Source organism: Mastomys coucha, unplaced genomic scaffold (assembly GCF_008632895.1).
Source record: "Mastomys coucha isolate ucsf_1 unplaced genomic scaffold, UCSF_Mcou_1 pScaffold23, whole genome shotgun sequence".
NCBI classification, from domain to species: Eukaryota; Metazoa; Chordata; class Mammalia; order Rodentia; family Muridae; genus Mastomys; species Mastomys coucha.
In genome coordinates, this window is record NW_022196906.1 from 15928621 (window position 1) to 15941743 (window position 13123).

The window sequence follows — 13123 nt, forward strand, 5'->3', positions numbered from 1 at the left end:
ACTCAGAAATCTGCCTGCCTCTGCCTCCCAAGTGCTGGGACTAAAGGCATGCGCCACCACCGCCCAGCAAATCTTTTTTTTTATTAAAAAACTTATTTATTTGTTTGTTTATTTATTTATTTATTGAGACAGGGTTTCTCTGTATAGCCCTGGCTGTCCTGGAACTCACTCTATAGACCAGGCTGGCCTCAAACTCAGAAATCTGCTTGCCTCTGCCTCCCAAGTGCTGGGACTAAAGGCGTGCACCACCACCACCCGGCAAATCTTTTTTTTTTTTTAAAGACTTATTTATTTATTTATTTTTTGAGACAAGGTTTCTCTGTATAGCCCTGGCTGTCCTGGAACTCACTCTATAGACAAGGCAGGCCTCGAACTCAGAAATCCACCTGCCTCTGCGTCCCAAGTGCTAGGATTAAAAGCGTGTGCCACCACTGCCCGGCAGGGATTTATTTATTATTATATCTAATTACACTGTAGCTATCTTCAGACACACCAGAATAGGGAGTCAGATCTCATTACAAATGGTTGTGAGCCACGATGTGGTTGCTGGGATTTGAACTCAGGACCTTCAGGAGAGCAGTCAGTGCTCTTACCTGCTGAGCCATCTCTCCAGCCCCTCCTGCCAGTTCTTAATTCAGAAGAGGGAACTTGCTATGAAACCAACAACCACGGAGAACCTCCTCCAAACAACTTGTATCTTCTGTTTTTTTTTCACACCTCAACATAAGGCAGTTTGCTAGATGATCAATTTCTTTGTGCATGTATGTATGTATGTATGAGTGTACATTCGTATGTATGGATGTATGTGGCGTGCATGCATGTATGTGCATACATGAGTATGAATGTGTGAATACATGTGTATATGTGTGTGCATGCATGAGTGTAAATGTATATGTATTCATGTGATGTATGCATGTGTGTGCGTGCGTGTACCTGTGTGTATGTGTATGTATACTATGTGCATATGTCTTTAGGCCAGATGGTGGTGTTCCTCAGGTAATGTCTACCTTTAAAAAAAAAAATTATTATTTTTTTTATGTGGTCAGGGCACACATGTGCCCCAGCACACCTGTGGAGCTCAGAAGACAACTTGCAGGAGTCAGTTCCTACCGTGTGGACTCCAGGGATAGAATGTAGGTTATATGGCTCGGCTGCAAGGTGTCTTTACCCACTGAGCCATCTCACTGAGCTGTCTTGTCTCAGACATGGTCTATCACAGGCTAGAACCCACCACATAACCTAGTCTGTCTGGCTCTCACTATCTTCCTGCCTCTGTCTCCCCACGATGCGATTACAAATGGGGATAAACACACCTGCCTTTTTTTACACTGGTTCTTGTACAGTAAGCACTTTACCAATTGGGCCATCTCTGCCTAGTGGCTACAGCTCTGAGGTCCACCCTGGAATCCTCTCACTTGGATAGGCTGGAGCCACCTGATTGGCCTAGGTTAGGATGAGGAGGGGCCCTCTTGGGACTCCCCTGATTACGTCACTCACCTGTCATACTGGACGCACCAATGCAACTCCGTTCTGTAATACTGATCTTCTTGGCTGTGTGCATGTTGCCGGTGGCAGCTGTGGGCAGCGGGCACATGGTCTCCACCACCTCATGACTGCGGAACACGACGGTCTTCTCTGGTCCCCCAGATGTGGCCAGGGCCTTCAGCCCTGCTCCGTAGGGTTCCAGACTCTGAGCTCGCTGTGCAAGGGCCCCAGCTGCCGTGCTGGCTGCCACCTCCACTTCCCGGGGACCCTCCACTACTCGCACGGTGTCCACGCGGATCTGCGTGTCTGGTGGTGGCCAGGCCTGGGGCTGGAGGTTGACCTGCTGGGTCTGAGCCGCCCGCAGGTCCTGCAGCGCTTTTTTGAGCTGGGTCTCCAACACGGCCACTTTAGCTACCAGGGCAGCTTCACCATCTGGAATGCCCAAGTCCCGTTCTCGAACCCAGGTGCCCACTGAGCGGGTCTCTAGCGCAGCAGGGTCGTCAGGGGCCTCTGGAAGATCCAGGCAGAGCTCGCTCCGGTTTCGTGTCCCTGAGGGGTGACCTAGAAACTTCTGGCTCTTGAGCTGCACCGTGAGCTGTCTCTTCTCCTCCTGGAGCACCGAGAGCTTGACCTGGAGCACGGGGATCAACTTGACCTGCTCCTCCAGCTGGCGCAGCTTGCGCAGGGCCCCGGCCATCTGTTCCCGAACGTGGGCCAGGTGACCAGCACTGGGTGCCACCGGGGTAGACAGGCCAGAGCTGCGAGGCGTGGGAGGCAGCAGGCCCACGCCTGCCAGGGAGCTGGTGGAGCCCGCAGCGCTGGGTGTCAGGGAGCCCAGGCCACCAGACGACGGGGCAGCAGCCTGGTCCTCCAGCCGGCGCCGCGCATCCAGCAGCGTGCGCTCCACGCGTGGGTTGGAGCCGCTGCGGGTCTCCAAGGCTCCATACTGTGGGTAGAAGCCGCGGCCACAGTAGGAGTAGGCCGAGTGCCGGCTGTCCCCACTGGCGTCAGAGCACAGCGACTCTGTGGACGTCCACCAGGAGCCCGGCACCCGTGGCAGGGAACCCAGGCGCGGCCGGCGCTGCACCGCCACCCTGCGCAGTGTGTGGCCCTTCTCAATGTCGTCCACATACTTAAGAAAGTCCAGGTCCAGTCGGTAGCCATAGGGCGTCTCCACTGAGTATGGCGGGTCTGGCTCCTTGCTGGCGAAGGCCGCTGGGGAGGCCTGGCCAGGGGTTCCTGGAGTTGGGGGAAAGCAGAGGCCTTTAAGTACTGCTGCGCCCCTTTCGGCCCAGCTGATAGCCCAGGGACACAAGTGGCTTTTGCCAGCGCTTGGCGGCCCATCGTAGATCAACAAGGTCTTGTTTGGCCATGTCACCCATGGATGCCAAGAACCTTCCCTCGCTCAGACCTCACATTAGGGCTGTCCCCTCCCTCAGACGGTCACAGTTAAAGCTGTCCTTCCCTGTCAGGCCCACAAAGTCAGAGCGGTTCCCCCACCCCTGTCCCTCCTATATGGCTGCCTCCCCCACCCCTCACCGTACCCCCCACCCGCAGTCAGATCGTCCTCCCCATTCAACCGCCCTCCCTCTCCGCCATCAGCCCCTGACCTGGGAATGGGGCAGGCACGTGCAGGACCTGGGCCATCCTCTCTCTGCGGTTGCTCCTCAGATGTCACTCAGGGAACCGAGTCTCCCCAACAGCCTGCAGACAGTCGAGGCTGACCTGCGGAGGGTTGGCAGGGCAATCTTCAGGGAGAAGGAAGGCGATGCGGCCACCCGACCTCCACAGACGGTCCCGTACCCTGTCCGGGTCAGACACCCCTCATAGACTTGAACACTCATGCTCCCCTTCCTACCCTTGCCTGGCTGTAGAAAGCCCTAGAACAAAGAAACCAAACCTCCCCGACTGTGTGCACATCTGTCCAGCCCTGGACAGGCTCCAGCTGTTCCCACAGCCTCCACATGGCCCCCAGGGCAGGTGGCCCCACCCTTCCTGTGCCCCTTCCCCTTGGCCCAGCATAGAAAGTGCACAGGGAGAGCAGGGTAAGGCCGGATGGAGGGCTAGGGTGCTAACAGGGACACTCCAGTGGGGTGACAGGGTGGGGCAAGAGACAACATGGAGGTGGGACACCTCAGTGACCTCAAAGCAGAGAGCCAGGCCCCCGGAGGGTCGGGGAAAGTGGTGAGGATACAAGTTCTAAGAAGCCTTCCTCTTTATGGAAACAATTTTCTCTAAAAATAAACAGTTTCACTGCCCAGCTACATAGAACTTCCTGCCCCCTCAGGATGTGTCCCGGTTGGGGGTTGGGGGGATGCAGTAGGGATAGAGTGGGGTTTGAAGACTGGAAAGTCATAGAGATGGAAGTAAAGGGAAGGGGTGCCTACAGGCTGCAGGGTGGGGATAATCAAGACTTCTCGATAAGCCCACCTCAGCCCTGGAGGTTAGCCAATGTCAGTCCTTTCTGTTGTCTGCCCTGCAGCCGTGTTGCTGCAGACACCTCCACCCATCTCACCCTTCAGAGTGGACCATTCTAGGCTATAGATGTTGGGACAGTGGGTACCTGGGAGGGTAGATCAAGTGGGGCACCTGCTGGGCATGAAGGCAGGCTCTGGCTTAGTTCCCCTCTATCTCTCTGTCCCTCTAGTTTGTGTCTCTCCACGTCTCTGCGCTTGCTTTGCTGGCTTGAACACCTGAAATGCAGTTACCAGTTGTGGTTAAAATTGGCTCTGCATCTGCCTGGAGTCTCAGAGCCTCCAAGGACAGGAAGTTAGCCCAAAATATTTTCTGAGGACCTAAGAGAGACACAGAAGTAGGGAGCTGAATTGGGGTAGCCTGGGATAGGGGTACTGAGGTGAAATGAATAAAATGAATAATTACCACACTGTTTTGTTTTGTTATTTGAGACAGAGTTTCCTGTGTAGCCCAGGCTGGCCTCAAACTCACTAAGTGGCTGGGGATGACCTTGAAATCCTGATCCTCCTGCCTCGACCTCCCAAGTGCTGGCCTTGCTGGCTGCACCGCATCACACCATACATTCTGGGGTGGAATCTCCCCGGTTTCATACATGCTAGGCCCACATTCTCCATCCCCAGCCCTGCTTCTGTTTTTGGGAAAAGATCTTGCAAGCTGGGTGTAGAGTCACATGCCTTAAATCCCAGCATTTGGGAGGCGGAGGCAGGCGGATCTCTGTGGCTTGAACCTAAAACGGGGCAGATTCGCCCAAGGCACCCCTAGACTCCACACATCTTATTCTCCAGACGGAGCGATGGAGGTCTAAGGGTCTCCAGTTATCTAACTTCAGGCTGGTAACTCTGTGGCGGGAGTCGGAGGAGGCCCCTCTCTCAACCAGACCCCTGGATGAGAGGCGAAGCAGGCTGGAAGAATCAACAGGTGGGAGCTTTCAGGAAAGGGCCACAGGGTCTCCCCATAGTGCACCTCCCCACCAGCCTGGATGAATCTGGGGGTTTTCCTGCCTCGCTCTCTCCGCCCCTGAAGTTGGGGGTGAGGAGGACCCCGCCCCGGCCGGGGGGGCGGGGCCTGCGGGGTCCCTGTATAATGGCAAACATCTGCTGATCCCCACACCCGCCCAGCAGCCAGGCCCAGCCCGGCCGGACGCCCGGATGCCTTCCCGCCGCTGAGGGGCCTGGTCCGGCCACGGGGAGCTGCGAGAGCGGGGACCTGGGAAGGGAAGGGGAAAGAGCTAGACGAGAGAGGCGGAGCAGAGGAAGAGAGGCAGGGAATGGTAAAGGCACAGAGGTGGGTTAGGGGCAAGGGAAGCAGGGCCCAGGTCAGGGCTGGGGAGGGGACGGGAGCGCGGGGACCAAAGACGCTCCGCTTTGCAAAGTTTGGGCGCAGATGGTAAGACTTGGGAGGGACTGGCTAAGAGAGAGCGAGCGAGCGAGCTTGTAGCCTCGGGTTGGAGGTGGGTTAGGAATCCCGATAGTCCCCCTAGCGTAGCCCGGACCCCACGCCGCCCCAATCAGCCCTCCGTCCCACTCGCCTGGCGCGCTCGAGCCTCCGCCGTCCCAGGCGTCCTGCCCGCTGCTCTCCGCCTTGGTCGCCGCAAGCCTGAGGAGCCAGCGCGGTGGCCACGCCCCCACAGAAGCCCCGCCCCTCCAGCCTCCCGGGCGCCTGGCCGCGGGCCGGGAGCGAAGTGGAAGGGTGGTCGTGGGGTGCGCGCGCCCTCGCTGCGGCCTGGGCACGTCCTAGGGGCTCAGTCGGCTCCTGGCCGCCAGCCCTCGGGACGGGGTCCCCGCGTCTCCAAGCCGGGTGCCCGCCCTTCGCAGCTGGGCGCTGCAGGGGGCGGAGCTGGCCGCGGCCCAGCTCCAGGGCGGGTGCGGTGGCGGCGACTGGAGGTCACCCCTCCCCCGTTGGCCGCCCGCAGCTGGAAGTCTTCCAGCTGCAGGCCGGGTGCACCACGACGGTCGACCCAAGCTCTGAGATTGCAGCACCCTCCCCCTCCCGCCCCCCGCCCCTGAAATTGAAGCTGGGCCTCAGTTTCCCAATCAGCAAAATGGGGTTAATCACATGACCTATCTGATAAGTGTGCTCAGAAAATTCCCTTCATACTACCCTTAGACACAAATCACAGGGCGTGGTCTATTGATTTTGCGGGTTTGGGGATGGACCCCAGGACTCTTTGAATGCTAATCACTCTGCCTGCAGCTCAATTACACCCTAGCCCAGAGGTGACCTTCTGTTTGCACTGAACTTTCTGAAGCTACTCTCACAGCAGGACTGCACACCTGTAGTCCCAGCACATCAAAGAGTGGAGCCAGGGCGATCAAGTACTAGACCCGCAACCTTCTTACTCCAGTGATTCTGGGCTATGAGAGATGGTCTCAAAACAAACAAAAACAGTTAAAAAAAAAAAAGAAAAAGAAAAAAAAAGAGCTTCCTGGAAGCTGCGTAGCACTTGTGCCAGGTTAACGGCTCAGTGGGTAAACTGCCTATGTGAACCAGGACCCGAGTCCAGCATCTACATAGGAGTTGGGCCCACAAGTTTACCTGTAAGCTGGATTCTGGGAGCTGGGCAGATCTTTCTCTCTGGGGCTTACCAGCCAGTGAACCTAGCTGGATCTATGAACTCCAGGTTCAGTGAGACCTGTCTCAAAAAATAAGTGGATGACCAAGAAGAGGCTCGTCAGATGTCAGAGAAGGTGCCTGCTGCCAAGCTTGATGAGTTCAATCCCTGGGATCCACACAGTAGGAGAGAATTGAGTTCTGCACACTGTCCTCTGACCTCCACATGTGTGTCATGGCATACACACACCCACAAACATATAGACACAAATAAATAAAGAAAAGAAAAAAATACAACAAAAATGATAAACCATTTAATCCCAGCACTTAGTAAGAAAAGGCAGAGAGGTAGATGGGTCTTTGTGAGTTCAAGGCCAGGCTGATCTAGAGTTCCAGGCCAGCCTGGGAAGCAAAGTAAACACAAAACAAAATGGAGAGACTGCAGAATATACATACAACACACGCTTGCGCATGCAAACCCTCACTCGTGACCACACACACAGAGCACTCTTTCCTATGGACACGTTAAATTGTGTGTGTGTGTGCGCGCGCATGTGTTCTCTTCTCCAACTGAATGAACGTCAGTGCCCCCAGGCAGGAACCATGTCAATTGTCAGCACACCACACAGGTTGTATATAAAACTCACTTTAAATTAAAAACAAACAAACAAAAACAGAACTTTGAATCCATCAGTGCAGACAGATATCGGGCCCGGCTCCAAGGGCTTTGACGAGGCAGGTACAACTCCAGACAGGTACAGACCGGCACAGGCAGCTGAGCTGTGGTCTTCTCAGTGTGGCTCTTAGCCATCATCAGAGGTCAGCCTTCCTGAAACTCGATCTGTTCATGGAGTTCCTGGGGGCAGAAGGCAGGTTAGCAGGGCCAAAGGACCGCAGCTCCACAGTCCTCCCCAACCTCCTCATCCAGCACCACGCAGCTCTTCTAAGAATCTGTGTAGGCTTTCTTCTGTCTAGCCTGATTTGATCTTTTTCTTTTAAATAAATCATATTTATTTTTGTGCTGTGTGTGTGTGTGTGTGTGTGTGTGTATGTGCGCGCGCAAATGTAGACATCAGAAGATAACTTACTAAAACTGGATCTTCCCTTCCTTCTACCATGTGGTTTCTGGAGACTCAAACCCAGGTGTTCAAGCTTGGCTGCAAGCCCCTTTAGTCACTTAGCCATCTTGCTTTCCCTGACCAGAAGATTCACAGCATATTGGAATCATGTCTAATTCACAGGTGTGGAAACTGAGGCTCAGACAGCCAGCTGAAAGCTGGGGACATGGCTCAGTGGTGGGGCACTAACCTAGTGTAAACCTTAGGGGTCAATTTCTATCATGTTTGGGTGGGGAGAGTAGGCAAGATGGTTCAGTGGGTCAAGGCACTTGCTACCAAGCCTGGGACCCACTTAGTGGAAGGGAACTGATGGCTGCAATCTGTCCTGTGATTCCCACACATGCATTGACACAGACATGCCCCACTCCACTAAATCAAATGCAGTGGAAGACCAGGACAGATGAAGTCTCACGACCCAGTCCGGACACCACCCACAGTGCACATGTATGTGCATGTGTGATAGCTCCACGGTGGGCACCTGAGGCTGGTGGAACTTGGTGCCAGCAGCTGGGGTAGTCGCTGGGTAAGCAGAGGCTGCAGAGCCTCCCGCAGGCGACTGTAGTGTCGTTCCAGTTCCCGGTGATACTCCTTCTGGTCTGGGCCAATCAGGGCCTTGTTCTTTCTCAGGGCATCCTCACACCTGAGGGGCGAAAAGGAGGCTACTGGGGACTGGCACCCACGAGAGAGCAACAAGAGGGGCCAGGGAACGCTTAAGGAAGTGCATGCGTCTGGGGGCGATCCTGCACAGGCCAGCAATGGGGTCTGTGAGTTTAAACAGGGAGTGAGGACGGGTATAACAGGAATCAGGCTGGTACAGCATGGAGTCAGGGTGGCAGGGTTATTAATAGCCAGTGTACTTTTTGCAGAAATCCTTGAAGCAGAGCCGTAGTTTGTTGTGATGTCGGAAGAGCTTGGGATCTTCTGGGATCTCTGACAAAAATACTTGGGCCACTTCCAAGGGACCCTACTGGGTGAGAAGATTCATGAGGGTCCTGAATGGTGACTGGAGGCCCATGGTAGCCAACGCTCCCACCCCCCCGAAATGCCAGCCATGCCTGGTTCACAGTGGGTCCCACAGAGCCCTGAAGAACCATCTGTAGCATCTTGGCATCTGGAGGGTCCTGCTCGGTGGCAAAGGCCAGCTCCCGTGTCTTCTTCTGCATGTCCTCAATGGCCACCTCCACTGGTGTCAGAACTGTCTGTGGGGAGAGTGGGGTGTGTACTGAGTACGTGTGTCTGTGTGTCTGGGTACACCGGCTAGGGCCTGTGATGTCCTGTAGGGGCAGGAGGGTCCCAGGCTATGGACAGTGCTGGGGGATCTGTGCTCCCTGGTGGGTCTTGACTCAGCTGGGATTTCTCGTCCAGTTCACTTGCTGTTTGCCCTTGGGTCTAGGGACTCTGTGGTTGAGATTCCCACATTTCTCCGGGCTGGATGGTAGAGGCTTGCGTCTGGAGCCTACAGCTTGTGGTCCTTCTACTCCCCAAACCCAATCTGCCATGTCCCCATCTCTCCCTTCCCAAGTCCAGCGTCCCTCAAGTGTCTGTGGGGTTCCTCTGCCTTTTCCTCCTTGGAAAGTCTCCCTTGGACCTTGAGTCCTCGAACCCCCCTCCCCTCTCCAGGCCTAGGGTCCCACCTCCTCACGGTGGCACACTCGTATGCGTGTCTTGATGTAGGGAAAGGCATGCTCTGTGCTCAGCAGTGTCTTGCGTTTGTGCTGTTCGGCCAACTCTCCATGCGCGCGTCCATCCGGTGTGAAGGGTGTGCAGAAGAGAAAGGCCCGCAGCCCGTAGTTCCGGTCGAAGTACGTTACCCTGTCCTTGAGCTCGTAAGTGTCAAAATGCGGCTCCACGTAGGTTATCTGGATGTAGGCCTGGAGCACCAGGTCCAAGCATGAGGCTGAGAGCAGTGTGGGGCCCACCACAGCTCTGGCCTGAGGCCCCGGTCCCTGCAGGCCTGCAGGCTTTGAATCTAGAGCCCAGATCTTCCCATAACTGGATGTACAATACAGGACTCTCCCAAGAAACAGGACTTGCCCCCACCCTGCAAGTGGTGGTGTCTGCAAACTCCTTCAATGTTGGATCTTAGGGGCGGGTCAGAGGGCTCACCTTCTGTGGGTCCAGCTTGGACTTGTCCACTGGGTTAGAATCTTTGATGATCTCTACCACATCATCACCGAACCTCTCCGTATAGAACTCCTAGAGACACGGGGTTGACTCAGGGTCAGCCGGGGCAGCCCCCACTGTAACCCACATGCCTGTGCCACCTCCCAGTGCCAGGACGTGCCTCCAGCCGGTGTGAGATCTCTGCCAGCTTTGTGATTGACGGTTCCTTGTACACAAACTCTTGTTCATCCAGGTCACCAAATCGTGCACCATAGAAGCCCACTCGGAAATACGTCCCAAAAACACGCTGGGCTGAGAGAAGCCAGTGCTGTCAGCAGGGAGGCCTCCCTGCAGATGGCCTCCACCCCAGACACACTCAGGGCCAGATGGAGAGGGAACCAAGCTGGGGATGGGGAACCCCAAGAACCCTCTGGAGCCTGTCTGGGGATCTCAGACACAGTGAGACAGAGGAACATACCAGGGACGCGGATCACAGAGGCTGATCACCATCTTTTCATGTTTATATGTGCACTGATGATTGACCCAGAGCCCCCCATGTGTTAGGTGAGTGCTCCTTGCCTGAGCAGCACCCCCACCTCCTCACTACAAGAATCCAGCTTAGGACTCCATGGCTGTGCTAAGACATTTCCTTTTTTTAACTTAAAAAAAAAAAAATGTTTGCTTGTTTATTTATTTGAGACAGGATCTCTCTCATAATGCTGGCTGACCTGGCACTCACTATGTAGACCAGGCTATCCTCCTGTCTCAGCCTTCTGAGCTCCAGTCTTCTGTCAACCTCCTTGCTTAACATAAACTTGAGCTTCTGTAGTTTCTACCGGCTGGGCACTCATCAGCATCATTCCAATGCCAAATTAGGGCGGAGCTGCTCCCAGTTCTATCTCAGTACCCATGGGACCCAGGTTCAGCAGGTGCCCTGGTGACTAAGTGACTAAGGGACATCCTGAGCTGCCCCCTGTCCTGGGACACTGGGCTCTAGTTCTAGGACATTGTTCTCTCTGTTTCTAGCTCCATATGTGGAAGGAAGACCTTTCACCCTTAGAGACCATCCCCCAACCCATGGGGAAGGAGGTGGGATCCTTCCAAATTCACTCACCAAAGCCGATCCAGACAGGGTGGGGCAGACATTGTGTGGCCAGAAACAAGAATGGAGGGATGGTAGACAGAGAGATGCCGTTATTGGAGAGGTCAGAGGTGAGAGTTACCCCTCCCAGAGTCCTGCCTATACTCCCATATGAGAATCATGGGGATTCTATAGTGGGAGAGGGAGATCTTGGTCGCAGGAAAGGCGGGGACCTACCCACTTGCCCCCACCCAGCCTGCCTAGGGCTCTGGGTTCCTGCCATCTTTGGCCAGAAAATTCTCCCTCAACTGAGAGATGCCTAAAAATAGAAAGGAGAAGGCGAGATTGGTGGGGAGCACCCTAACAGAGATGAGGAGCAGTTGTCCAGGGCAAAGCTGAGAGCTGGGGAGGCTGGGATGGAGAGAGCATGGGAGCCCTAAGACAGATGGAGAAGAGGAACGAGACAGAGAGGGAGAGATTGCCTCCGCCACCCCCAGCCCTGGTGGTGACTGAGCTGGTCCTACCCGAGGGAGAGGGAGGGGTGTCTCTGGAGAGTTCCCAGCTGGGTGACTCACAGGCTGCCCTTGAGTGGGGGGGGGCACTTGGGGGAAGAGAGTAAGTAGGAGACTGTGCGTCATCGCCCACTGAGCCCAGGCCCCTGTGGAGGGGTGCCATGCTGTTCTGGCGCCTCCTAGTGTTCGTTGACCACTGTTCACCAGGGCTCAGGATCCCCTCAGACTCACCTCCCAGCCAGAGCTCTGTGGGAAAAGAGGAGGCAAGATTAGGGGAGGGGAGTGTGCTGAAGAGGGCCAGAGGGCCTATCCTGGAGCAGCGGCCCGGGGCCCACCTGATGCATAATCTTGGTGAAGGCCTCCTGCAGTTTCCCATGCACCGCGGCCAGCTTCTTGTAGTCTCTGTGGGCTTCAAGGATGGGGATGAGGTTTTTGTAGACTTCGTTCACCGCTTCATACAGACCACCCTGGGGAATAGGAGAAGTGAGGTATGGAGCCTGGAAGCCTTCTGTGCTACCCTGAACCCCAGCTGTCCCTTCCCCATCACCTCCCACTGCCCTGACAACCCTTAGAACATGCCTATTGGGTTAGGCCCCCCACTGTGGTCTCCACACCTTCTCACAAACATCTACCAAGGCCCGAGAGCTCTGGCTTCTATTCTGGTTCCTCCTTGGTGGGAAGAGAGGACAGGTTTTGTGGTGGTGAGACTAGGGAAGAGGCCCAGAGCCTCTGAATATGCTAGGTAAACCCTTGGCCCACCACTGAGCTACATCACCTCTCCCAGTTTGCTTTAAGAAAATAAAAAATAAAAAAACAGGACTGGAGAGGTGGCCCCGTGGTTAAAAGCACTGGCTGCTCTTGCAGAGGACCTGGGTTTGGTTCCTAGCACCCACATGGTAGCTCACAACTCTCTGTCCCTTCAGTTACAGGGAATCCAGCATCCTCTTCTGATCTCCACTGGTACCAGGCACATAGATGGTACCCACACATACATGGGAACACTCATTCACATAAAATAAAAATAAATCTTCTTTTTTAAATTAAAAATATTTTAGCTGGGCTGTGGTGGCACACACCTTGTCCCAGAATTTGAGAGGCAGAGGCAGGCAGATCTCTGAGTTTGAAGCCTAGTCTACAGAGTGAGTTCCAGGACAGACAGGGCTGTGTAGAGACTACCCCCCCCCCAAAAAAAACAACAAAAGAACAAACCCTACTACCACCACCACCGACAACAAAAGAAAGAAAAAGAAAATGAAAGGAAAAAGGAAAGAGGATCCAGGCCAGCTTGGGTCATGCAATGAGAGATACTATCACAAAAAAAATGACCGACAGACACCCAAGGGCACTTATGACACCTGTGGGTGTGCTGCTTAGGATTGTCTGTCACCTTGACACAAGCTAAGGTAATCTGAGAAGGGACCTCAGGTTGAGAAAATGCCTCCTTGGGACACTTTTGCCATCTGTGACTGATGTGGGAGGCGGATCCTCACTGGGCAGGTGATCAGAAAGCAAGCAAGCAGTGAGCTTCAGTCCACAGTCCATGCATTACCTCCCACCTCCAGGTCCCTGCCCTGAGGTCCCTCGGAGGGGTACTGTTCCCTGAAGTGTAAGGTAAGATAAACCCTTTCCTCTCCAGGGTGCTTTTGGTCCTGGTGGTTATCACAGCAACAGAAAGGGAAGCAGGGCCTCAGGAAGAGTCACTTGCCACTAAGCCTGGTGGCCTGAGTTAATCCCAGGATCCACGTGGTAGAAGGAGAGGATGAACTTCTGCAGGTTGTCCTCTGACCACACCCCCCCCC

At 54.9% G+C, this 13123-nt stretch overlaps 2 protein-coding genes across 7 annotated transcripts in view; both read right to left on the reverse strand.

Annotated features, from left to right (window-relative positions):
• Positions 1 to 5750, reverse strand: part of Kank2 (KN motif and ankyrin repeat domains 2) — a 33087-nt gene extending 27337 nt beyond the window's left edge. Inside the window, exons 1-3 of one of the 2 annotated variants that reach the window (XM_031344012.1) lie at positions 5489 to 5750; positions 3096 to 3210; positions 1498 to 2724 (exon numbers count right to left, since the gene is read on the reverse strand). In XM_031344012.1, coding sequence (XP_031199872.1) covers positions 1498 to 2724; positions 3096 to 3132 — 1264 coding nt within the window. In that variant the 5' untranslated portion in view covers positions 3133 to 3210; positions 5489 to 5750. Of the gene's footprint in view, positions 1 to 1497; positions 2725 to 3095; positions 3211 to 4048; positions 4167 to 5488 lie in introns of those variants that run through there. The other variant, XM_031344013.1, reaches the window with a different exon arrangement.
• Positions 5751 to 7140: 1390 nt separating this feature from the next.
• The window catches only part of Dock6 (dedicator of cytokinesis 6), a 51989-nt gene continuing 46006 nt past the window's right edge, over positions 7141 to 13123 (reverse strand). For all 5 annotated transcript variants that reach the window (XM_031343568.1, XM_031343567.1, XM_031343566.1 and 2 more), the window contains 9 exons: positions 11660 to 11791; positions 11556 to 11570; positions 9913 to 10038; positions 9735 to 9824; positions 9263 to 9499; positions 8684 to 8827; positions 8486 to 8592; positions 8107 to 8268; positions 7141 to 7366 (listed from right to left, as the gene is read on the reverse strand). In XM_031343568.1, coding sequence (XP_031199428.1) covers positions 7324 to 7366; positions 8107 to 8268; positions 8486 to 8592; positions 8684 to 8827; positions 9263 to 9499; positions 9735 to 9824; positions 9913 to 10038; positions 11556 to 11570; positions 11660 to 11791 — 1056 coding nt within the window. In that variant the 3' untranslated portion in view covers positions 7141 to 7323. The remainder of the gene's footprint in view (positions 7367 to 8106; positions 8269 to 8485; positions 8593 to 8683; positions 8828 to 9262; positions 9500 to 9734; positions 9825 to 9912; positions 10039 to 11555; positions 11571 to 11659; positions 11792 to 13123) is intronic.